The 26225-nt window shown below is 41.9% G+C and overlaps 1 protein-coding gene across 3 annotated transcripts in view; it reads left to right on the top strand.

Annotated features, from left to right (window-relative positions):
* Positions 1-26225, top strand: part of MYO16 (myosin XVI) — a 3167675-nt gene that overhangs the window by 818931 nt on the left and 2322519 nt on the right. For all 3 annotated transcript variants that reach the window (XM_069636567.1, XM_069636564.1, XM_069636566.1), the window contains exon 6: positions 20959-21083. In XM_069636567.1, the coding sequence (XP_069492668.1) occupies positions 20959-21083 (125 nt within the window). The remainder of the gene's footprint in view (positions 1-20958; positions 21084-26225) is intronic.

Below are 26225 nucleotides of genomic sequence, written 5' to 3'. Positions count from 1 at the left end.
TGTGACTTTTATCTTCTCCATAGGGAGTTAATCATGTATAGGTGTCAGTTGGACAGGGACAAACTTCTTATTTGCGATGCAGGATGCTGCATGTTCTTAGGACCTTAGTTCTGAATTATCTGTATACTTCTCTCTCTCTCTCTCTCTCTCTCTCTCTCTCTCTCTCTCTCTCTCTCTCTCTCTATCTCTCTCGTTCTCTCTCTCTTTCTCTCTTTCTCTGTGTCTCTCGCTAACTCTTTCTGTTACCTTGTCTCCCTCTCCCCCTCCTCTCAGGATCTCAGGGGGCCTTGTTACTTTACATTTGCAGCAATTCGATTGCATCTTGCGCATTCACAAATGACAATTGAGCATGTAGTTTTTCATTAGCGCTAGTGTAAATTCCTTTGCAAACACTTTGTATCTGTGGCATGCAATTGGAAAGGCACAAATGCCAGTAATGAGCAAATTGCATTCAAGTGGCTGCATTGTATGGTAAGGGGGGCAACCATGTATCTAGTCTCTTGTTGGGAATGGCTCCAGTCCTGCCCAGATTGAAACACAGTGGCAGCTGTTCTAGTTCTCTATTCTTGTAGTGATGATGCTAGTGGCAATTTTTTTATTTATTTTGCATTTTTAAAGTGCTCACACAGCCCACGGGCATCGAGGCGATGTTATAGGAATGGTTTGTTTTAGTTGCGTAGTTGTTTTTGTTGTTTTTTTGTCTTAGTTGAGTATTTATAATGCGCCTAAACACCCAGAGGTTTCTAAGTGCAGACCCGGGGATCGAACCTGTGTTGCTTCATGTCGTCTTGCTTCCAAGGTGAGGACGTTGCCGCTGAGCTATCCTCCTGGGACGCAAAAAATGTAAAAATAAAAATACATATAATGCAAAGGGCAGGCAATACAGCCATCCCTTCTTCAATGTCAATTTCAATTTTGCAATTCTCTCTTTAAGTAGAACATTGAGTCTCTCACATAGTCCATTTGCTTGCGGGTGATAAGCAGAAGAAAACTTTTGCTTTATACTTAATAATAGGCTAATCTGTTCAAATACTTCATTAACAAAATGGTGTCCATTTTCGGATTTCAACACCTCACGCACTCCCCATCTTGGAAAGACTTCTCGGACTAAAAACGTTGCTGTGCATGTGGCATCAGGGTGTGTACAAGGACCTGCTTCGATCCTCCTAGAAAAGGCACACACCACCACTATCATATACCTGTATCCACTACATACTTGCAGAATATTGACATACTCAATGTGTAAATGCTGAAAAGGACAGTTTGGTCGAGGACTCACTCCTCTGATCGTTCACAGTCTATGTCCAGCAGTAAACATTTGTCATACAATGCAATTTACTGCTTAAAATGAACCATGTTCTAACAGGTTCGGTACAAACCAGTCCTCCGCAATAGCTGCTGTGAGGGTTTCCCTTGTTACATGCGCAGGGTAGTGCAGCTGTTCAAGCGCTACCCTTAACAAGGTTACAGGCATCACCAGCTTTCCAGTGCTGTCCTGTCACCACAATGCTTCAGAGGGGTATAAAGAACAACCCCTTTGTTTCCACAATTCTTGTTCTTTCTATGGTGCACCACTTTGAACCTCCATCAACTGTGTTCTTGACAAATGATTAAACCCTTCATTTACAATCATAATCAGGACTACTTTTTCCTTTACATCTAGAGTATCAAAACGTGAAACTTCTGGTGAATATGCAACCCTTTTGGCCTCTTTGTTTGCGGCTTCGTTCCCGTGAGAGATAAAGTCAGTTCGCTTAGTATGTGCTGCACATTTAACTATTGCAATGGCTACTGGGAGTTGGAGTGCCTTAATAAGCCTGTCCAATAACTCTGTGTGTTGCACTGGAGCGCCATCCACTCAGAGGCAGCCCTTCCTTTGCCAACGTGCTAGCCCTTCGTGCATGGTTGACATCACATAGGCGGAGTCACTGTACAACGATACTTATTGCCCTGCATGATTTTCATGCACAACAATAAGCATCACTAATTCTGCTGCTTGCACTGAAAAGTGAAATGGTAGTCTTGCACTTGCTACAACCTCAAATTACCTGTTTGCTCTATGCCTCACCACGGCAACACCTGAACACCTTTCCCCATCAGTTTGATACATTTTTGAAGAATCGTCAATAAAGAGAATCTCCCCTTCTGCTAACGCATTTTCCTTTATGTGTGGGATGTCATCATAGAATTCCTCGTAGTTAGCACAATCATGCACATGCTCACCCTCTACCACAGGTTCGGCTACAAACTTGGCAGGGTTCACTATTTTACACCTGACTATTTTAATCACTGGATTCGATATAACCGACCCATATGGAGAAGCCCTCCGAGATGTCAATGGGCCTCATTACACGGATGGCAGAGAACCATGGCGCTATTAGCGCCATGGTTCATGCCGGTAAAATACTGGCACCGCCTTGGTGGAAAGGGGAATTACCGCCCCATTCCAAGGTTGGCGGGGCGGTAATTCCCCCTTCCACCATTGCCCTTTCCCATTCCCATTTTTGCCCCATAGGGCATAATGGGAATGGGGAAGGCGCTAATTACAGTACCGCAAACTGCGGTACCGTAATTAGCTCCCTGGGTCCCTTTGCGGGTTGGTTTTTAACGCCTGCAAAAAGCAGGCGTTAAATTCCCCAACCCGCAAAGGGACCTCGTAGTAAGGCGGTAAGGATTTACCGGTACCGGTAAAATACCGGTACCTGTAAACCCTTACCGCCATCCATGTAATGAGACCCAGTGTATCCTTAGGTTTCTCCAAAATGGCAAACAAAGCATGCTCAACAAACAATGATATAGAACCCCATCACAATTCTAGTAGACTTCTCTATTGCGAATGTGACTGCCGCCAGCGAATTTTTGCAAGGAAAGTGCCCTCTCATAACTGGATCTAAAATTCCACTGTAATATGCCAGGGGTCTGTACCACAATGTAGTCCTCTTTGCAAGCACTGCTCTCATGACTGTCCCATTCATATGTGAAAACAAAAAGAATTCCTTGTCATAGTTGGGAATTCTTAAAATTGGAGCTGTTCAAATTGCTTTCTTCAATTCTTCAATTCCTCCCTCCATTTCCTCAGTCCATTGTATTTTTCCCTTATTCACTTGTGCTTTCTTCAGAGCCTGCAAAAGGGGTCTTGTGCATGAACTATAATCAAATACCCACGCTCTAACATAGTTACATAATACCCAATATTGCTGCATTTGCTTTATTGTTTGCGGTTTTGCTGTTTTCATAATCATCTCAGTTCTTTCAGGTGTGACCCTCTTGCCCTCATTTGAAATCAACTGACCTACGTACTGCACCTCTTCTTCACAATATTGCAAGTTCTCTTTATCCACTTTATGTCCTTTGTCTGCTAAAATAGTCATTAACTGAATCAGGTCTTGTCTGCACTCATCTTCTGTTGTACTACAAACTAAAATATCATCTATGTACTGTAGCACAACGCTTTCCAAATCAATATTGCCTAAGTCCATCTGCAGGACCCTATTAAAGATCGATCGAGACTCACAGTACCCTTGGGGCAAACAAGTGTTCTTCAGTTTACTTTGGCGAAACGTAAATCATGTCAGGTCTTCCGAGTCTGTATGCAACGGGATTGAGAAAAAAATATTTTTCAAGTCAATCACCATAAAATACTTTGCTTCTACTGGGATATTACATAGTATCATTGACAGATTCAGAACTAAAGGAAACTCTGCCTCTACAATCTGGTTAATCGGTCTCATGTCTTGTATGACTCTCCATGACCCTCCCTTAGATATCTTCACAGGATACACCGCAGTATTACACAGTGACTCTGATGTCACTAAGATCCCCTGTTCCATTACAGCCGAAATAGTCTTAAAAGCCCTCATTTGCCTCTCGTGATATGGGGCTGTCTTGCTCGAGGTAAAATTGCTCCTGGCTTTAGCTAAATCTGAACCCCCCTACCCCCTTCAATGGGCCTTCGCCATAAGGGCCTGTAGTCCACAAAGAATTTGGTAACTTTTCCAAATCTTCATCGAAAAAATGCTGGACGCTGCTGCACTATCACCATTCACTGTGGGATCTCTCTTTTCTCTATCCTGATCCAATATGTAATACTCATCTCGAATATTACTTAATCTTCTGATGGATCATCCGTAAACATATCCACGTCAGTGATGTCAGTCAATCTTTACCCTTCCCCAATGGCAATCACTGTTCCCCAGGGTCTGTCCTCATCATTGGTTCCTTTGAGCATTGCCAATTCCCCTCACACTATGGCTGCATTTAACTCGAGGGGAATAGTCTGCACTCCTCTTCGTCCATAGTTATCTGTGGCCTGAACAAAAGTGCATCACATAATCTCAAAACCTTTCCCACTAATCCGGGTAGCCATGTTAACAGAATGTGTACCCCATAAAGAAAAACATCTGGCTCTAGTGGCATTCCTTGCAGAGCGATTTTCCCTGTAAACGCCAATATAAATTCATCCACATTCATATAATGTATCCCTGAAGTCGAACACACTATGCCTTCATCAGTAAAATAAATTGTCATATTAAGCTTTGTCATTAAATCTCGTCCTAAAATATTAACTGGTGTCTGCCTTGAATACAATAATGGCACATACATGTCACACTTTCCCATAGAGACTGGCTATTCATCAATAAAAGGAACTCTGCTTGTAGCTCCAGAGAAACCTTGAGCATGGCATTTCCCGACATTGGATATTTTCCCTCTCATATACATAAACGAGTAGCCCCAGTGTCTACTAAAAAAGAAAAAGATTTGCCTCCTATCGTCACATCAACCCTTGGTTCCCTTTGGGGGTCTGGTGTCACTGATAGTACGGAACACATCAAGTAACGCTGTGAGCTGTCCTTTTGTGGGTACATGCATATGCCTGTACCTGTAAAATGACTTCTTCCTACCCCGGTGACACCCATGTTTGCATTCTGCTCTATCTGTATGAGTGCGTGCTGTGACTTCCCCTGCAGAGGATTTAATGGTGCTTGCTGTGGCTGCAATGTCTGTTGCATTTGCGGCGCTTGTGCTTGATACACTGTTTGATCTTGGGCAAACCCGCCCCTAGTCTGTGTGCTATATTCTGGAGGATAAGCTGTCTCCCCTCTTGAGATTTGCTGATTCTGTACATACCCATGGATTCCAAATGTGCGCGCAATGTGCCCTGTCATCTCACATGTCCAACATACAGGAGGAGCTCTTCTGACTAGCCCCCCTTGGTTGAATCCTGCTTGCATATTCTGATTATCATTCTGCATATTCAGAAAACCCCGCTTGATTATTCTGAAAACCACTGCTTCCTCTGTAGCCCATTCCTCTGTTTTGCAGTATAAACCCATTCCCTCCTTGATCGATTTGGCATTGATTATTCGCCTGCGATGCACCCACTGCTTGCTGGATTCCCAATCCTTCTCCGCTTGTCAACACTGCCACTTCAATGGCGTACTTTGACAATTTCTTCTGAGCCAACATGGCTACCTCAAGTTTTATAGATCTTCCTTCTTCCGATTTTTCTCTTGTAACGGCAGTGATGCACTATGGTCAACTGTTTTTCTGGCCATGGCTTTGCTTCCATTCCCACTAGTTTCTTAAGCTGTCTCAGTACCTGCTCTGGCAATCCTTGACATAAGATGTGATAGACTACCACCACTGTCTTCCTCTATGGTTCCCGCTTTTCAAGAGTCCACCGTTCCTGAATGCTTTGAATGTAAGCAAGTGGATCTTCGTCTTCTCTCATGTAACCTGCATAATTGTAGCCATACCTGATGTGTCTGGATACTGCACCCTAAGTGCTCTCCAGACATCTGCTCTACAATTGTTAAATGGCGAACCATCGTGTGCTGAGTTCTGTGCCATGACACTTGAATATCCTCCTCTCGACCAAATGTCATCGGCCCTTTCCACAAGAATGGCTCGTAGGAGATCCTTAATGTCCCACATTGCTAGAGTATTTCCCCCTGTCATCTTTTCTAGCTCATAAATCCATTTTCCTGCACCCGCCGTTAAACTCTGAAGTTTACATCTTAAGTTGTCCTTATCCATTTGTGACCATAAAATATACTGCAGTCTGGCCCCTCCTTTTTCCAATTAAGGGAACTGTGTGAACCCAAATCTGTAATCGGCTCCCATTGTCTGCCTATCAATAGTGGAGACAGTGGTTCCTGATTGCCTTCGTCCTGGCAATGACCTCAGCCTGCTCACATATGGTGCCAGCTCTCTCTTCTCGCTATGCGACCGTCCTTTAGGTCAATCTGGATACGCTATAGGATCTGGCATCCTATCCTTTGTCTGCTATAAATCAGACCATCTTACTTACTTGTCTGCAGGCATGCTCAGGATCGCATGTAATTCCTACCTCCTCCCCACGGAAGGTTTCTCTCTCTCCGTCTGACATATCTAGTCCCCAGCTAGTACGGCTTTCATCCCCTTCACCCTTGTTTAAAGTCAGCCTGTCTAAGGACAAGGCTCTGTGCTTGAGACTAAACAGGTATTTTTCCTAGCTTTGTGATTCGAGAGCCTGGGACTGTTCTCCCTTCCCTCGGCTTCCCAGTTTGATGCTTTCCCTTAAGTCTTGATAGGCCTTATCGATCCTTTCTCTGATGCTCCCTATGCCGAAATTCTCCTCAAGGGCTACCCTAGATGGCCCTGACATTGCTCCCTGTGGCGGGAGGAACACTTCTATATTGCCCCATGATATTACTGGACTGTGTTCCATAAACTTGTTCTGAATGTGATCAATATTGCGTTCCCTTTGTCTCCTTTGTCACTCCATTTCTTTGTGTAATTCTCTTCGCTTTCTCGCTTCCCATCTAACACTTTCCTCTTCATGTCTTCTCTCCTCCCTTCTTCCCTTCGCCCTTCGCTTTTCTCTGCATACTTGTATCCCTTAATTTCTGAGCTTCCTCCTCTTCTCTCTCCCTTTCTCGTTCTTCGATTGCTCTCTGCCTGTTGTCATACTTCCTTTGCTCCTCTGCCCTTTCCTCTTTCTTTTGCTGTTCTTCCTGATACATCTGTTCTTGTCTCTGCCTATTTTTCTCTTGTGCTAATCTTCAGTCTTTTCTCTCGTTCCCTGTCTTTTCTATCCTGTTCGTCTTGATCTTGCCTTTGCCTAACTTTCTTGATACTTTTCCCATGGAAATTGAGCAATATCTGTCCACCCACCCATTCATTCTGTACGTGCGTTACCTTGTCAGCTTTATCCTTTTCCCATTTGCATCTCTAAATCTGCCGTTCTATGTCTGTGGTCACATTCAGTCGTTTGCTTTTTCTTCCGGACTATCCTCACTGCTGTAGGCAGGCGGTTCATATATCGGATTACTATATCCTGAGGCCGCTTTTAGTTCCTTTAACAGATACAATCCTACATTGTCTGTACTGCCATCATTTACTTTGCGAGGTAAGGGGAGCAGACGGCTCAACACCTTCCTCCCGACACTGATTAAGCATCCAATCCTAAGGCTGCGGATCCTCCCACTCCTCCTGGTACATCTTCCAGAGCTCTAAAATAACTAACCTTGTCTCCAATTTCTTCCCTCTGTATGAAGGGTGCAAGTAAGTGGTCTTGTGTTGCAAAACTGCCTTTGACAGCAATCCCCCTTTTGGTCATGGCATGAACATGTTGTCTGCTGTGCCCTTTTTCCTACTCTGCACTATACTGTTTGAGCTTAGGCTTGTGTTTTGGCAACTTTTACGCAGATGCATCAGTGGAGTAACATCCCCCATTGTGACTCAATTGACTGTCAATACTTATTTACACAGATACTTTTCAGAAAAACAACAAATATCAGAGCGCTCCAACCTTCGCTGCTCAAAGCCTCTGCTTCTCAATTATCTCAATCTATCTTTTCAGTCGCGCTGACAATCACCTAAAGTAGACAATAACTTTGTATCTCTTCTTTAACCTCATAGTTTATTCTTGTCGCTCTTCAACACCTCTTTTCTATTATAAAATACACAGACAGACTAGTTGACTTTTCACATATACACCATGGTACTCATTTTCTCCTAGCCCCAAAAATACTCTCATGGGAGTTTGAGTCTCATTCCCTATCATAAACTTGTTTATGTGCTGCCTAGTTACCCTCTTGGGATTTTGAAATGACTCCTTCTAGACCTGCCTTGAGGTAGGAAACCAGTTCTATAAAACACTCCTCGTTTAAATGTTCCTCGTTATATGCTAAATGCTCTTTGTTTATACTAGACAACCCCCGTTACTTTTCTGTGTTACCACAATCCCATTCCTTTATTTTGCCAGTCCCCTCAATCTATTCACCATTCACACTTCAGCTCAAGGCCTTCGGTACCAGCCTCCAATCGACCACCGTCACCTTAAGTCCACTCAGTGCCTGTGGAAACCAAGAGGGATTTTGTCAAAGAGGGACCCATCCCACCTGTGTCAATCATCTTGCAAGTTTTCTATATCAGCCACTCTCCACAGGAAACCTTGCGATCTTCCGGCTAGATGGCGGAGGGTATCCAATCATCTGAAGCACTGGAAACCTACTAATTGATGGGTCTTTGAACCATCCTCCCTCTGTTCCATGTGAACCCATAGGCCCTTTAAGTGAGGTAGCGCTATATGGGATGATGGGGATGCAAATTTTACTCTTACACCAATAATAAGACCGACTCAGGAAGTTGACAAGTCTTTAGTAGCTGTTTTATTAACAATTATCTAAAACAGGGAGTACAACGGACATCAACGGACGTTCGCTCAAGTCTCTCAATGATTCTCATGAAAAAACACAGTTATATAGTAAAAACTCATCATCATTGATGTCATACTACGTGACAAAATAAGAAAACCTAAGTTGGATTGTGGTTGGTCTATGGTGAACATCTAGGTATACTTTATATGGGGGATAGGATTGTGATTGGGTCTCTAAGGTCAGGTGGACATCTATGCCCACACTTAGTGCAAGTGATCTTCAGTGTCATAAAATACACAATGTTTCATTGGGCCTCAAACTAGAGGGCTCTTTGCTATGTGGCCCGCTTGTACCCTTCTGGAATATTCCACTCGCTAGCAGCACGCAATCTGTAATCCCAGGTGCTTGTGGGTGGACTTGACCATGCCTCCCCACCCAATTAGCCCATCATCCATCATCAATCCTGCTGTCTGCCATTCAAATTGTTTTGGAACTCGGCCTTGCAAAGTATCACTGTGCCTGAGAATTGAAGGGAGTGTGAGCATCGTCTTATATTCAAATCTCAGTGTATCTTGCCCAAAGTCGATTTTCATCTAGACCAAGTGTTTATTCATTACACCTAAACAGGAGCTTGCCTTGCTTCTCACATTCAAATAGATAACCAGTTTCTTGGCTGCCCCAATCTTTGAAACCAGGCCAGACAAGCTTTCTCAAATCTTCCCTCATCGTCAGCTGTTTTCTTCTACTGCGCCACACTTTCAGCCCTTCTGTTCATGGGGTCCTAGTTTGCTAAAACGTGACGTAGAACATCCAGATTCTATATATGTATATATAAATATATATACATATATATTCTTAGAGCACATTCAACTTGCCAGAGTACAATATGGACAGCGTCCTCAGGACACCCCCGTTTTGTTTATGTACGAACATTTAAGGACACTGCGAGTGTTCTTAGCTCAATTTTAGCTTGCTTGCGAACAAAACAGAAACATACTCCGTCCTCAGAACACCTCACCATTTAGTTTATTTAGAAAATTTCAGAACAACCGTGTTGTCCGCAGACAAATCCAACACAACAAAAGCGTCTAGCACATAAAAAAACAGAACATTAAACCTATCTCATACTCCCCCACCCTCCCCAAACACTCTTACACACCAACACACTCCACTAAATACAATTTTTAATCCAAGTTTCACCGCGCTGTCCGCGGTCGTCGGCGAATGCAAGATGGTGGGCGCCACAGAAAATCTGACGCGCTCCACGCCCCACGCCGTCCAATCAGAGAACACGTTGCATGTCTGCGGACATCACGCAAGCCTCTCGGCCAATCGGGGCACTGTCTGCGGAGTGAACCGGGAAGTCCGTCCGCAGAGCAAACGGAGATATCACACATTTTTTTGCCTTACGTTTTGGTCGTTTTAAAAAAAACTACTGGACGGATTTGCAAAAGCACGCTTTCTGGACCAAGCCCCCGCTCTTCCTATGGAAACACCAACTTAACCATAACTACATGGATGCTACCGCGTCCATGTAATATATATGTGGCACTGCCTGCAGTCTAGTAACTACAAATAGCCAAGCCTTCATGATTACTTAGTCTACTTGCATTTCAGCATCTGTACAATCATAAAACACCTTGCATTTTCTTCAGTGCTCTCTGCATGTGCAATCTTCGTTCTTCACATGAAATGTTGCTCAATTCTTCATTTTGCCATCAGATTCCATAAGGTCTATTTACCTTCTTCATTGGCATCTCTTCTGGGTGCGTCATTTCTTCTTCATGTGATATCACCAGTCTTCTCTTTCATTTATTTTCACACTTCTTCCGGAACCTCTTTTAAGAGACTTTCATTTCTCCATGGGTATATCATTTAGCCCTTTCTCAATGGATACCTTGTTTCGAGGATTATTCGCGGTATAGGGACCATTAGTGGCGTCCTGCATGTCTCAATTTCTGGCTACCAACATATAAGCAAAATGGGGGCCGGACTTCCGGTAGAGGCACTTGGCTCCTCCTCTACAATAACGCACCAATTTTTTCACCAAACGGGTCAGGCTTACTTTGGTGTGGTCGAATAGGGCCACATCATATGCATACGTTATCCACACAACCTGATGACCCCCCTCCCCAATCTTTGGCAGGACATTATTTCCATTAGAAAGATGGAAAGGCAAGTCCGCCAAGTAAATGTTAAAATATATTCGGTGCCAGCACACAGCCTTGCTTCTATCCTTTTACAGTCTGAATCTCTTAAGCACAGGAACCCATGCTATCCAACCTCACTTGCACGCCAGTACCTGAATTGAAGTTTTTGGAGGATGTGCAACAAATCTCGAGGCATCCTCCAACCTTCAAACGTTCTTCGTAGCTTGTCCCTGTTGACAGTATCGAATGCTGACTTTAAGTCAGCAAACATAAATGCCCCTGCAGGTTTCCATGGTTACTGGCCTTCATTAACAAATAATTTAATAGTAGGAGCCTATGTACAGTACTTGAGCCAGATCTAAAGCCTTTCTGAAAATGGACTATTATTTTATTTTCTTCAGCCCAGCTATTTAGCCAATCTAAACAATGTGCCCCAAATAATTTCCCAGTCGAGTCCAACATAGACAATAGTCTATAGTTAGAAAGCTCTTCCTGTCTGAACTTTTTAAAGACTGGGATAATGATGGGTTTATGGGTAACTGGCATTTGACTTTCTTTCTTACAGATCATAGCATCTGACATTTTCTCTATACACATATGTATTGCAGGCAGCTATTTCTTCATCTGTGACTTCAGCAGTAGGCAGGATTTCTCCAAACATCAAGGTATTCAAGAAATCTTCATGGCCGCAATGTTTTTATCCAACCATGATTTGATGTTTCTTGCAAAAGGAAAACATCATAATCATATAACATTTTATGGCCCTTTGATCTGTGTCTAAAATTACTGTGGCCAGGGGCCTTTGAAGACAAAATGTTAACGCATCACAAGCAGTTTAAGCTGTTAACTCGTGGAAATCCTGATAACCAAAGAGTGGCATTGATGGCCTCTATTTCCTTATCAACCATTACCTTTTTTCCTTCACCCGTGGTAGTGTTGGTGAGGGCAGCAACCCTTGCCCCAACACATATTTTGGGTTCCCCGGTTGATAGCAGTTGATTGTTGTTAACAATTTTCCACTGATGATTTTCCTGTTGCCCATTCAGGTTGTCAATTTCCACCTGCATGCAGGAAAAGGAGGGGGTTTTGTAGATAAAAGTCATACCCCATTTTATGAAGTTGCAATGAATGTTGCTCTATCAAGTCAACTGAGTTAAAGGCGTAACAGTGAACAATCACAGTCACATTTCTATCTTCCTCCACCTGGTCCACATACTCCAAATGACTAGACTCTATAAGGCGAGGTTGGGGAATCAAGTTCATCACTTTCATTATTACTTGCCTGTTCAAACATTTGTCAACAGGACTAGGGAACAGATTATGTGCCACAAATCTTGTGCTTCCCTCTTTAGTTGTGTCAGTGTTTCTCTCTTTTGGGTCTTGTTTGGGCTCAATGTTTGTGCTCATTAGTGCCCTTTCTGATACCACATGCATTGGAGTAGCTCCTTCACCCATTTGAACCAAATCTTCATCCAGACTGTCAATAATTTCCATATCACTATTGTCTTCTACTACTTCCACTGCTTTCTCTGTCGTGGCATTATGCATGTTCACGAGCTCCATTCTTCTTTTCAACAGTTTTTTTTTTCTATTCGCCTGTTTCCTTGCTTTTTTCGTAATCAATGGGCTACTCTACTCCATATCTTTGGTGTGAACATGGGTAGGCTTACCGGACAGAGCCAATTTAAATTTCAAGGCTGCAACCCTCCTCAGTTGTCTCTTTCTCTTCTGGATAAGTCAGTGCTGTCACCACTTGCTTTGGAGTCATCTAGCTTGTTTATTGCCTGTTCATCCTCCTCCTCAACAGCAAAAACCAGTGGCACATCTGTTACCTGGTTTAGCTCTTTGGTAGCTTTCTCCAGCCCTTTTATGGAATCTTCCTGTACCCTATCATTATCAAATGTGTTGCACCAGGAGATATACCGTTTTTCAATACGCGTCAATGCTGCCCCCTGCAGATTGATGACTTCATAAAGTTTATTGCACAGTCTTAAGAGAACCTTCATTGAAAATGGAATTGTTTCTATTGCAGGGTTTTCATTATGAGTGGCATCTTTACTCCACTTATCTAATTCTTCCTCATTATCAGCAAACAGCATTGGTGAGGCAGAAAGCACAGTGGCAGCTTCTCAGGAAACTGCAGACCCAATTCCACCAAAGCAGGCTTGAGCTCAAAAGTGCCCTCCATTACTGCTTGCGGATGCTGTAAGGGTGCAGAAGTAAGGCTCGGATACAAGGGTGGCATAGTTTTGGTTATAAACTTGTATTAACCAGTAAAAGGGTTGGAATAATGGCCTTTCTGTCCCTAAAACTAAGAGGGGTATCCTTGCCTCAAAGAAAACTAGTGAACATTTCAGGATGCGAAATATAGAGTGTGTCACTGTCCTGTCCCAAAAACCTACTTCTGATCCTAACACTAATTACCTAAATTAAACGTGCAATTGGGCTCGCTTGCAAAGTAAAGTGGCAATGACAGTTCTTGCCAACTGAAAGTTCCCAATGTCTCGGGAAATCAAAACAACAAAAGAAATGTCCCACAATGCACAACTCCAAAGAATAGGTGTTAGCTCCTTTCCGCTGGATTCCTTCTGGTTCTACTTTCCTTTCTTTATCTTCTTGGGTAACAGACCTCATATTTTCCTGTGTGAATGTCACTGTACTTTTATATTAGTGTTTGGGTGTGAGTCTCAGATTTGCAGTTCTGTGTTATGCCAGCTTGGTGTATTCTCCTGCCAAACATAGGTTTTCTTCTGATCTGTATCTTTGCTTTCAGGGCCCCAGACCCTCTTGTTCTCAAACTATATTGTGGGTGTGGGTCCCAGACTCACAATGTGTTGTTGCAATAGTTTGGTTTAATCTCCTGTCAAGTGTATGCTTTCCTGTGGACTGTCTCTTTTCTCTCAGGCTGCCAGACCCTCATATTCTTTGGCTCTCATGTGCGTGTGGGTCCCAGAGTAGCAAAGCTCTGTTGCAATACCTTGGTTTCCTGTTCTACCAATGATATGCCCCCTTTTGTACTGTCTCTGCTTCTCTCAGGGTTCCAGACCCTCCCTTGCTCTCATGTAGGTTTGGGTCCCAGACCCTCTTATCTTGTGTTCTGCAGTTGTTCCCCGATTCCTCCAAGACCTCCAGCATGTCTCGGTTTGCCTGTGTACCTGTTTCTGTGGTTTGCATCTTCTGACCTGCTGTGCTTCCCTCCGAGGCGTTGGCAGCATTCGGGCATTCTTAGCGGCGTTCCTGATGGTCAATTTGCATTCAGGTTTCTCTGTTTCTCTTGTCATTGGTGGTGCGTCCATCTGTCGTTCTCCCTTCGTGGAGTGAAGCTTTGCTTTACAGTGGCTTGCCGGGCCTGGCGACTCTTGCAGGTTTGTTCAAGCTGCAAACAAAGTAGCTCCTTCTCTGCAGACTACCTTAACGCTCCGGTTTGACTCTGTGCACAGCGTCTCCTGCTGTGGTCGCCTGTTCGCCGGATCAGCGTCTCCCAGGCTTCTTCCTTGAAGGATGGCTGTCTCCATGTGGGTTCCCTTCCGCTGTTTTTCATTTACCTTGGCCAATCAAATGCGGTGAGATACCAGACCGGTCACTCCAGTTCTCTGGAGTGATCATCATACCCCTGGTCATCTTCTTCTTCACAGTACTTGTATTGGAGTTATATGAGAAAGAGTTGGTATTTTCAGGGCTGCTAGTCAGGTCTAATATGTCAGGTTGGTTGACCTCACAATAAAAGACATTGGCAGTGATTGGGAAAAGGGAAGACGAGTTTGGCTTTGGCAAAGAGGGTTGGTCTAATAAAGTGGAGGAGTACTGAGTGCTTTGGGATTGGTCTCCCCTAATCCAATAAGGGGCTTCCTCTCCCATGTGATCCTCCGCTGGTGAACCACCCCAGGGTGACTATTGTACTGTGGACAAACCGTCCTGGCCCAATGGTTAAGGTCCCCCCTAGGGGAGAAGGGACCACATCCACAGATTCTTCACAATGCCCATTTATACTTTTTTGCAGTGAATAGCAGTGTTTGAGCAGCTAGTTGTTATTATCAATATCCATAGATCTGGATTGATTTTGAGTGTTTCCTTCTGAGGTTATTAAAAATATTTGCTCTTCTGGGTGTGCGTTCATTTCCACCTGAAATAAATGTGTTATCTTGCCCTCTGTGCTTGTTTACAACTGGTGTCTCACAAATATCAGATGGCTGCTTCCCCCCTTCATTGGCTAGCATGGGAGGACAATTACAATTCTTATTGCAATTTCCATTTTGTCTTGGGTGAAGATTATAATTGGCTGGTTTATTTTTCCTGCACACAGGCATAGTTGTTTCCATATACAAATTACCAGTCACCAAGAGTGGGGCAGACTTCAACAGTACACTTAAAAGTGCTTACTTCCTCACTGGTAAGATATACATTTTCTCATAGCTGAACTGCCAAACTGTGATTCACTTTACACGCCCTTCCACAAGGCGCGTGTACAAAGCGAGGTGTAGGCAGCTGATATCACTGTCAGGTGATGTGGGCATATGTAGGAGACCAAACGAGGTACAATAAATTCAGCCAGCATGTAGCAGAACCCAGCCAAGTCCACTGCTAAACTGCAATGCACTGCACAATCACTTACACAAAGCATCCTCCAATCTGTTGATGTGCTACGGCCCAAAAATCCAACATCACACCAGTAAGTTGCTCTTCTTTGAATACCAGATAAGACAACCAACTGGCATAGCAGACAATCACAATAATAAATCGACTTGAGGCCAGACTTCTTCCATGAGAAAAATACTGTTACGCTTAATCCTGTGGCTCTTGTAGACGGCCTGTCGACATATAGGGATTTCAAATTTTACAAAGTAAAGGTACCATGCTGTAACATCACAAGTGAAAGACATTTTAGCATAGATATACAGAGGTGTACTGCATAAACCCATAATTTCACTGAGATCACACAAATATGCAAATTGTTTCCAAAGAATATATAAAAACCAGTGTTCAGCAGATGGTTATTTGACTTCTATGTAAGAGTATCATCTGCTCCCCCATTTTATATACATATAGATAGGCTTGGGGGTTTAGCTGATAGCAGCCATACATGGAAGTCCTACATGGAAGTCCTATAGCCATCAAGGAGGATTTTATTGTGTGTCAAAATGGAAAACCAGATCATGCACGTACCTCGATAATCATGACATGTTCTTTTCTAAAATTAGCATTTTCCAATACAGATTATCATCTGTAACTAGTTAGTGTAGCATGTAGATGGCCATTGAAATGTTAAAGTTTTACAATTGATTCAATACAAAAGAAGCTGTTCTAGAATAATAAGTCTTCCCATAGTTTAATTATTTTGTTTGTTATCTTTATGCATCTGATAATTACATTTTTAGGGTTCTATTGTACCATTTTATGGGCCCCCAAATGTTTTTAATGTTTTTGTAGGTCTTTGCTGATTTTTAGATGACCTTTAACTTTGCTTTTGCAAACAGAGGGACATTTATTGAAACATGGGTTCTGCCTCAGACAAGCCCAATATGCAACCTGAGTATTTGGTGGTTGGTTTTTAGGGCCAGCCTGATTGGCTGGCTGTCAGAACATTTGTGTGTCTGGTGAAGTAGGATTGTAGTGATGGCTTAGGCTAGGCCCGGAGCAAATTTGTTTATCTAGTAGAGAGCATAGCCATTTCTCAGGCAGTTACTTGAATGGCTGGTCCACATAAGGGCATACAGGCCATGCACTGCTCCCCTTTTCCTTCCCCCTGGTTGCAAATTTGGCTGCTGGAATCCCTGCTGTGTTGTTTCTCATCCTGTCCCTGCTCCTTCATTTAGGCTGGGTTGGCAGTCCCAAATTGGGATTAATTGCTAGTCATTTATGTGTATGCTCTCTTTTAAATCCTCTGGGGTGAAGCATCTCGAAGCAGAGAGCCCTTTTTAATTATAAGAGTGGTGGTTTGTAACATCTCCTCCACATCTCTATCTTGGTCTATCCTGGGTAATCTCCATCCATTGCTCAGACGATGAGATCTATATTTGTTGACTGGATGCCCTGCCTTGCCCCTTGAGAACCCAGATCTTCATGATCTAATTCCTCTTTGTTCTTGATCCCTTCTCTGTCATTTAATTTGCATCTGAATGGTGGATCACCATTCCTGAAGTATGGATTATTATTCTTTTCATCTTTGTGTTTCATTGCTGGTCTGGGGCTAAAGATTGTGGGTAGCGGAAGACTGTCTCAATACATTAAAAGAAGTCATGTACTTAACTGATGTCTACAGCTGTCTCTGAAACTAAACGTTGGTGACAATGACTGGTTCAGTAAGTACTTGTCTCCAGATCCTAGGTTCCTGATATGTTCTAGAATTGTCTTTATGTCATAAGTAGGTTCTGATCAGTGGACATTTGAAACCCCCATCTACTATATCACTGCTGACTTCCATTGGCCTCAATCCTGCTTTGCTTTCATCCTTCTCCAACTGGCTTATTCCTGGCCCTAGTACTAGTGTTTCTTAAGGGGGACTCCACTAGTGTTCATTGGGGCTGTTTGCTTTTTGGTTGCAACTGTGGAGTAGAATGACTACTTACCTAGTTTTAACTCATAACCATTGATTGCCTATATGATTTGTCCCTTTGTTTTACATGGACCAAAAAGACAAATAATTTAAACTTTTGAACACATACAAACTACTGAAAATTCTACTTTGGTGTATAACTTTAGGAATCACCAGTTTTATTTTTAGGGAATGTACGTCATACATCATTGTTATTCACTTATTTCCCATAGGATAGTATTAAACACATTGTTTCAATTTGTGTTATTGTGTGTCTAAGAATTTCTAAATGGTGAATTCAGACTTCAATATGCCCGTTTGGATGTCTCTCTGGGCCTGCTTTCTAATTGTTTTAGCCTTTTGCTCCCTCTGTGTAAAGCATTACATATGCATAGCAAAGTTTCCTTTTAGATATAAGAGATCTATGAAGTAATTAGAGGGTTTTTGGGAATAATTGTTCATGTGTTGTACTGGCATGGCAATTCCAGAATATCTCTATATCTCCAGAATATCTCTATGGCTTTACCTGTCTGCTTAGGAATCTCATTGCTCCCCATCCTTTAGTGTTATAATGTGTTACACATACCGCCTTACACGATTTGCAGTAGTGGGAGGGGTCTGGCCTTTACAGTTTGTATGCTTACATTGTGTTCTGCCAAATTTAAAGTACTTATTTGAATTGATAATTACTTTATACGTACTTCTGCAATGAAGAATGGACATGTATCAGTATACCAGGGTAACATATTCTCTTGGGTTGCCTACTGGGACTAAATGTACATGCCCACCAGTCTTCTCCACACCCTTGAGTGACACCAGGTCATTCTGCCAGAGCCACTCATTTAGAGAATCTGGTCTAACCTTTGATATGGTCCATCTTACCCCCAGGATATATGGTTGCACACCCCTCACCAGAGGACTGTAGAAATATCTCCCTAACAATATGGAAGGGTGTTTTACTTTTGAAACAACATATGATATACACATTTCCTTAACAATTACAATTACTGTGTTGCTAACTACCACAAACTGGTGCTTCATTTTATTATTGACACATTTGGCACATGAATAACTATGGTTACAATGGTAACAAAGAATAACATATTCCTACATTTGAGATGCCATGTTATTGAAAGAAGGTCCATAAACCACCATGCTGTGTACAGAACTTCCATTGAAAAAGGCTTTAGACATATTCAACAATGTGTTTCCTTTTGTTTAATTTATTCATGCTCTTGGTTAATAATAACCTTAGGCACAGAGACAAACAAGTACAATAAAAACAATACAATACAGTTAAATGAACACAGTAGAAGATGACACATACATCTTCATAATTAATAACATTCCAAATTACATCATTAGCATTTATTTCAATAGACCACATTACGAAATAAGTTTAGTAATGCTAGAACTCATTAATCATCCGTTGAGATTTATCAAGTAGGGATATCATTTCTACAAGATACAAAATGCAGTGGCAGAAGTGACCAAAGAGATAACTGAATAGAGAGCAATCCAACAATGGTGTGTTGTGATAAAATCATTCTTGGCTGATAAATCTAGGTAGCCATTCAAATAGGTAGTTTGCAAAATAGGACCACTTGCTAAAACATGATGTGGGGATTCTACTGCCATGTTGTAAAGCCTACAGCTTCCTTCTTCCATTGGTAGATTGAACCAGCTTTCCGTTTACTCCGTCATCGGGAGGATGTTAAGGCGAAGGTATATTATAAACCTTCTTAATTTCCCATTAAACAACTTAATCAAATAAGTAAAGGGAGTTCCAAATGAGAAGCTCTGTTGGATATGCTCACTATAACGCTTCTTGCTCTGCAAGTTGTTTACAGTTTCCACGTTATCCCAGTATCGTGACCTTCTTTTCAAAATCAGCTCAGCATTGAGTGAAGACTGCATTTGGTCCTAGTTATAGAGGAAGGTATCAAAATGGGAACCAACGGTTTCCCTCAAAGCACTAAGGAAGCCATTTGAATGGGGGGGGGCCTTAAACTCATTGCCAATCATCCCATTAAGGACTGGTCTTCTAAAGGACAGGCTGCTAACTGAAAATATAACCTGCACCATTGAATTAACTAGCGAGACCTAATCGAGTAGACACCTAACTCGCATCTAGTGACCTCTACTGGAACTGACTGAGGTACCCCTAAAATGGAGCACAAGAACGTTCCTTCTGTTCAGTCTAGCCAATCAACATATCTCTCTGGCAGTAATTCTAAACCATACAATAGCCCAGGCACTATGCTAGTGCAATAGACTGTCAGCATTAATTCAATGTTATTACCATGTATTCAAATGTAATACATTTTTTAACTACAATCCACTTTTTCCAAGTTTTATTAGAGAAAATGTACTCTTCATAGAAAGATTTGGCAGGAGAGGATTTTAAAGGAAAGCCTAACTGCACATATCTGTCCACAATTTCCAATACATGCTGATCCAAGGTCCTCATGAACTTAACTCACTTAGTGCGTCGGTTCCCCAGTATCAGAATTTTTGTTTTGGTTCTGTTTATGGTAAAGTGGTTCAGCATTGAATGTGTGTAGAGAGCACTGATAGATCACTGGATGCCTATAGGCTTCCAATCCATTAAAACAGTGTCATCTGCATAGAGTAGCCACAGTACTAATTATTTTCCTATACGTAAATTACGGACCAGTCCAAAGGCACTGTCCATGTCGGAAATATAGAGCTTGAAAAGCAGTGTTGCCAAGACACACCCCTGTTTAAATCCCTGATTAGTATCAATCCTCTTAGACAAGGATCCCTCCTGGTTCAGTCTTATTGTCACACTAGTAGCGGTATAAAGGACCTGTATAGAAAACAATAGTGTAGGATCCGGGCCCCAGGTTCTGAGTTTTTGCCAAAATAAAACAGAATCAACCACTTTAGGAAAATCAATAAAGCATAGGTATATTCACCCATCGGTTTGCTTGGTGGTCTCCTTGGTGGTCTCCTCGGCCAGATAGTGCATAGGAGAAAGATAATGATTAGTACTAAGACTATTTCTAAAGCCAATCTGGCATTTAATAAGGCAGTGATTATCAGCGCCCCACTGTGAAAGTTGCTTCAAATGTAGTGATGCAAATATCTTCATACTAGCATCAAGCATGACAAGAAGTCTATAGTTGGAGGGGGCCCTCTATCACTTTTTTTAAAAACCAGAACAAGAATGGATTCCTTCCACCTATGAGGTATCAAGCGCTTGAAGTAATATGTTAGAATAGTTCACTTAATTGGGATGCCCAGAATTCGGAGTTTGCATACAAGCCCACATTTGCCATAGAATCAGGGCCCGGGGCCTTGGAGGACTTCAATTTGAGGATTGACATCACGCTATTGTCAGTATGCCAGTTAAGTGTAAAGTCTACATAGTGGCCTTTAGAGTAGGAATTGGTTTGCTGAAAATAATTATCCCAGTATAGTACACCTAGATGTTCCAGCCAGAAACACTTGGGTATGACATTTGTCTCCAAGCCACTAATGTTAGTAGAATGTTGTCTATAATAGGCCCAGAATTTCCTGTTGTTGTTAGTTTTTACAAGTCCAATGTGTTTCTACTTTACACATATACTCACTAAAACTGTAGTTTTTTTAATTGTGATATTTTTTCTAGGTGTCGATGTCAACTGTCTCCGTCAGATGAAAACACAGAGACAAACAACTATGATGGTTGATGTCAAAAATGTTTTGGCAAATGGAGGAAGCATCAATGAGAAGAATGAGGAAGGAGTCACCCTGGTAAGATAAATACCACTTCTACAAACCGAACATCATTCGGTTTAAATGGGTCTAAAATGTGTGGTGCTTTTGAATTAAAATGGAATCAGACATTTATGCAAACCAAAGAAATATACATTGGGATCAAGGAATGGCCAGGTGGAACACTGGAGCACTGGAGCACAATGTTTTCAGGAGGATCTGTTAATTACATCATGCAAGCCCATAGAAGCGGGATACACTAGCTGTTCATAGATCATCACTCATATTAAATATAATCGCCATGAAACGTGGAAAACCAAACAGACGTTCATGTGAACATTTATCAAAAATCACTAAAATGTGGACGAATACAATTGATTCTCTTCATAAAAATGATTACTAACCTTCTTATTCCACTTGGCTATTAAAAAAGTATCCTATTAGGAAAACAATATATATTGAAAACAAATAAGTCCTTGAAATTGATGCATTATAAGAGACTATATGAAAACATGAACAAATAGTATAATTTATTGCAGCAGTGCCAGAAAGACAAGTGTGATAATTACATTATTTTTGATTATCATCGACAACCTAAGACTCGACTCAAATTGCTTGCACAATGACAGTACGTTTATTAACAATCAATATTCCATCATTTATAAATGCTGAAGAACAAGAAAGAACATAATCAGTCAATTTCTTTAATCGTGACATGTGGTTCGCAGGTTGCTCCACAGGCCTGTGATATCTTAAATATATTTCTGCCATCTTTTGACTTATTATTTTTTAGTTTTGGTTATGAGAAATTCTATATTAATTTTCAAGAAATCAAGAAAAGATGAGGAATTGGCCCAGACGACAGTATGATGTTCATGTTTATTTATTTATTTGCATTTTTAAAGTGCTCACACAGCGGTGGGCATCGAGCCGCTGTTACAGGAATTGTTTGTTTTTTAGTTGCGTAATTGTATTTTTTTGTCTTAGTTGCGTATTTATAACGCACTTAAATACCCAGAGGTTTCTAAGTGCTGACCCGGGGATCAAACCTGTGTTGCTTTATGTCATCTTGCTTCCAAGGCGAACACGTTGCCGCTGAGCTATCCTCTCCGGATGAGAGGAAACATTCCCTATGAACGTTTCAAGTGAAATGCAATTTTTGAGGGCCTTTTTATGAAGTTGGTGTCCATTGAGAGAACTCACAACATTTTACATATTCAGTGAACACAATTGCTGAAATGTATATTATGGTTGTATTCCCTGTAAGAAAACATTCAAATTCTTCAAAATCATCTTTTTGTGTTCTTCTACCACCACTTTACCACGGCATCTTACATTAATTATAGCTCATCCAGCACCATGAACTGCAATGTTAGTGGCTACTGAGACTGTGATAGGGCCTTTGGCATTGCCCCAAGCATTTATATGTCAGGTAGGCATGGCCTGTGGCTACGTCCAGTGGCTAGTTTGACCAGAACATGGCCTTCAACTCTAATCTCCTAGTCACCCAACTGGGTGTGACCAAAGACTATGTCAAGTGACTAATTTGACTGGGTCAAGGCCTTCAGTCATGCTATGGGAAACCTTCAGCCACCCAACGTACCCACTTGGCAGTGACATGGGCCCGGCCTCCAACTTTCCCAAAGACACCTCTGGTGGGCATATGCCATGACCTGCAGCCATGGCAAATGGTCGCTTAGCAGGGCCATGACCTTTGGCCTTGCCCCCAGCCCAACAAAACCACTTAAAGCAGTCATTAGAGAAATACCTGTCGCACAAGTGTCTCTTCTTCCTAAGGTGAGCATTGCTCATGACCGGTGCTGACTTTTGCCTGGGGAAGATCCTTTAGACAAACCATAACACCTGGCAGTAAAATGTAGTAGCCACTAGCCATGACGTTTGGCCATCGCCTTTGGCCCACTTGCCATGCTCCTGACCATGAAAAGAGGCCCCCTTGCTGGGGGGAAAATGAAGTAGCCAGAGAAAATCAAAGTAACTATCAGATCAGCTAGCACATGACGTAGCATAACATGACAGGGAAGAGAATAATTCCTTTTCAGTATGATCAAGCTTGGTGTTGACGTGCTACAGCATCGCGGACACAAGGCACCCTGGCAACCCCCAACCAGTCGCATCAATCAGAACAGGATTTAAGTACCACTGACCTGTGGTCTTCCTCCTCCTCAAGTGATGTTCAATAGGTTAAGCCATCAGAAATGTAATCATGAAAAAAACATGCATCGTTGACTGAGACACTAAGTCAAGCCCTGAGTGAACAGACGCCAGCCAACAACCATCACGTTATTTTGCTAGTACAACCAAAAGCCTGCCCATAATTCTCAAAGCACTTAGCCATTGGTGCACCCACATATATGCTGCAGGCCTTCTAAATTAAGCTGCAGCCATGAAACAGATCGAGTTATGTAGGTTATGTAGGTCATTTTGTTCTGGCCCAACATTCTTGTGGACACTCTCCTCTTTTACAGTAGCTATTATGGTGGCAATATAATTCTGGAACTATGCTCCTATTGTTCTTTCTTCTTGCAGCTATCCGATAGACATTTCCTCCTACCATATCTTATTATTGTGCACATTTCCTATTTTTGTAAAGGACCATATCCAACTGCCACAGTATGATGTTCTTGTGATATGAAATAAAGGACACATGCTCCTTGGACAGCAAGGTCATAGTTATTTTCAAACAATAGCACAGTTGCAATCTTTTCTTACTATGAAAGCCTTCATTATTAAGATTTTTTAAAAGATTTTTTCCTTGAACAATATGTAGGTGGGATGAACATACATTTCTCAAGGCTTTTATGTGTAGGGTACAACATTCAGAAATAACAATACGTATTGGTGTCTATGACATCAATGTGGTCAGAGGTCATTATTTCATCGCTTCCAGACTGTGGGCCTCATTACGAGATTGGTGGTAGTCATGGCGCTATTTGCGCCATGACGGCCACCAAAAATGTGTCTGGCACCAGTCTCGTTCAATGGGGACTTACCAGTGTAGTCCGACCTTTGCGGGACCGGTAATTCCCCATTGAAAAAGCCATTCCCCATTCCCATTTGAGCCCCCATAGGGCTCAATGGGAATGGGGAAGGTGCTAATAACGGTACCGCAAATTGTGGTGCCGTCATTGGCTCTGAATTCCCTTAACAGATCCCGTCCATAAGGGACCCGCTAAGGGAACTCGTAGTAGGGAACTAAGGGATTACCGGCACCGGTCTCCTTACTGGTGCCCGGTATCCCTTACCTCCCCACTCGGAATAAGGCCCTGTGTGTCTTATTGATCCCTAAGTAGCTCCATCTAAATAGTGGATTTCTTTATAAATTTGTCTCATTTAGAATGGAGCTACTTAGGAATCAATAAGACAAACAGCCTGGAAGCGATGAAATCAAATCGAAAGTTTCGACTCCCAAACAGTGCACACTATTTTTAGCATCCAGTGAAAGTAGTTTTCTATCCCTCACACTAGATAGGCGTCCAAGTTATGCTCTCTAGGGTCAGGACATCCGCCAGAGGGATCGTTAGGGACGCTTAGTCATTTGCAGGGAATATAGCATTGGAAATAACTTTGGTAAATAAATGGTCCTGTCTTTTTTGTGTTACAAGATAGCGAGTTGAGACAGAACAAGTCAACCCTGCGACTCCAATTGTTTTAGAATATCTTTCACAGCCCATGTCATATCTCTATATATCTTAAAAGAATGAGCATGGATAAAGCCTGTGCCTGTTAAGAACAAAAATGCTCTATCTCTTGACATATAGGCCAAGCAAAGACAATATTTAGTTACTCTGTGCTCTTATTATTCTTTTTATTGAGAGTTGGGTTACCAGCTCTAGATTACCTTATTTCTGCATTTTTTTAAAAAAATAATATCTTATTATTTTCAAAAGAAATAAAAACCCTAGGTACATAAAAATAACAATTTGCATACACCAAATGTGGAAAACACTTAGTTGATCTTATATGGGAACCTTAACCAGCTCTATATATATATCAATTCACCAATGGGTAAACAAGACAAAATACATGAGGCAGGGTGGGTAGTGGGGGAAGGACTGAATTGTGAGAAAAAACGAGTCATTGTTATAAATCAAGTGATATTTGTATGATCCAATCATCAGGTATATAGTTTGTTAAAGGGGCCCCAAATAGATATGTAATCTTGCAAGGACTGTCTGTTAGTGAAAGAAACATTTTCTCTTGCTGAATGAAGAATCATCCCTTGAACCCAATATTTCTATCTGGTCTACAACTACTTTTCCACTTCCATTGTTTTTTTAGCAAAGATTAGAGATCAGCATATCCAGGATTTAACTCCATAAGAGAGATGATGATCCGGTAGAAAGAGGCCCAACACACAAAGCATAAACAGCCTCTTTACGAGTTAGGCGGTAAGTGGCAAAATTGGCGCTAACCGAGTCACTGCCAATGTTACCACTATGCCAAATTATGAGGTTGGGTTTTGAGTGGAGGATTTACCTCCAGGAAAACCCTGGATGTGAATCTTCCCACTCATCGCTGAAAAATTGGCAGAATTGGCAGAATTACTGCAGCGGTAATTCCACCACAGTAATTGTGCAAAAAACGCCCCATTGGGTCCAATGGAACCAAAATAAATGGAGAATTACGCCGCCACCACCACTTGTAATCAGGCAGAAATTCCGCCTGACCAAGTGGCTGTAACAGTAATTCCCTAGGGCTATTATTTACCTCATTTCCGCCTAACTCGTTGTTGTAGGATATCATCCCACTAGCATGAAACTTTGTTACATTCCCATAAAATGTGTAAATGCGTGCCTGGTGCTTTCCCAAATGACCAATATATATAATTTGGTAGAAATGTACAGTCTTTCATTTTTTAGGCTGTTTGTTGTAGATGATGAATTATTTGCTGATGAGTGTATCACAGTTCCAAGTCGATCCTCATGTGTGTCATGTTTCTATACATTCTAAAACAATTTCATACATTAATGAAAATGCTCACTTCATTATTCCACTTTGTCAGCTCTGATCTTGCAGTCTAGCAATTGATAAATAGCTGATGCTGAGAGACATAGTTTATGTGACATCAGATACAGCTGTGGTGAGTCATGCATACATAAATGTTGAGAACAACACGATTAGGGCAGGTGACAGAATATCTTATCTCAAGGTCTCTGATGC

This window comes from Ambystoma mexicanum, chromosome 7p (assembly GCF_040938575.1).
Source record: "Ambystoma mexicanum isolate Mex_15411 chromosome 7p, UKY_AmexF1_1, whole genome shotgun sequence".
NCBI classification, from domain to species: Eukaryota; Metazoa; Chordata; class Amphibia; order Caudata; family Ambystomatidae; genus Ambystoma; species Ambystoma mexicanum.
This window is presented reverse-complemented; position numbering and strand designations above follow the sequence as displayed.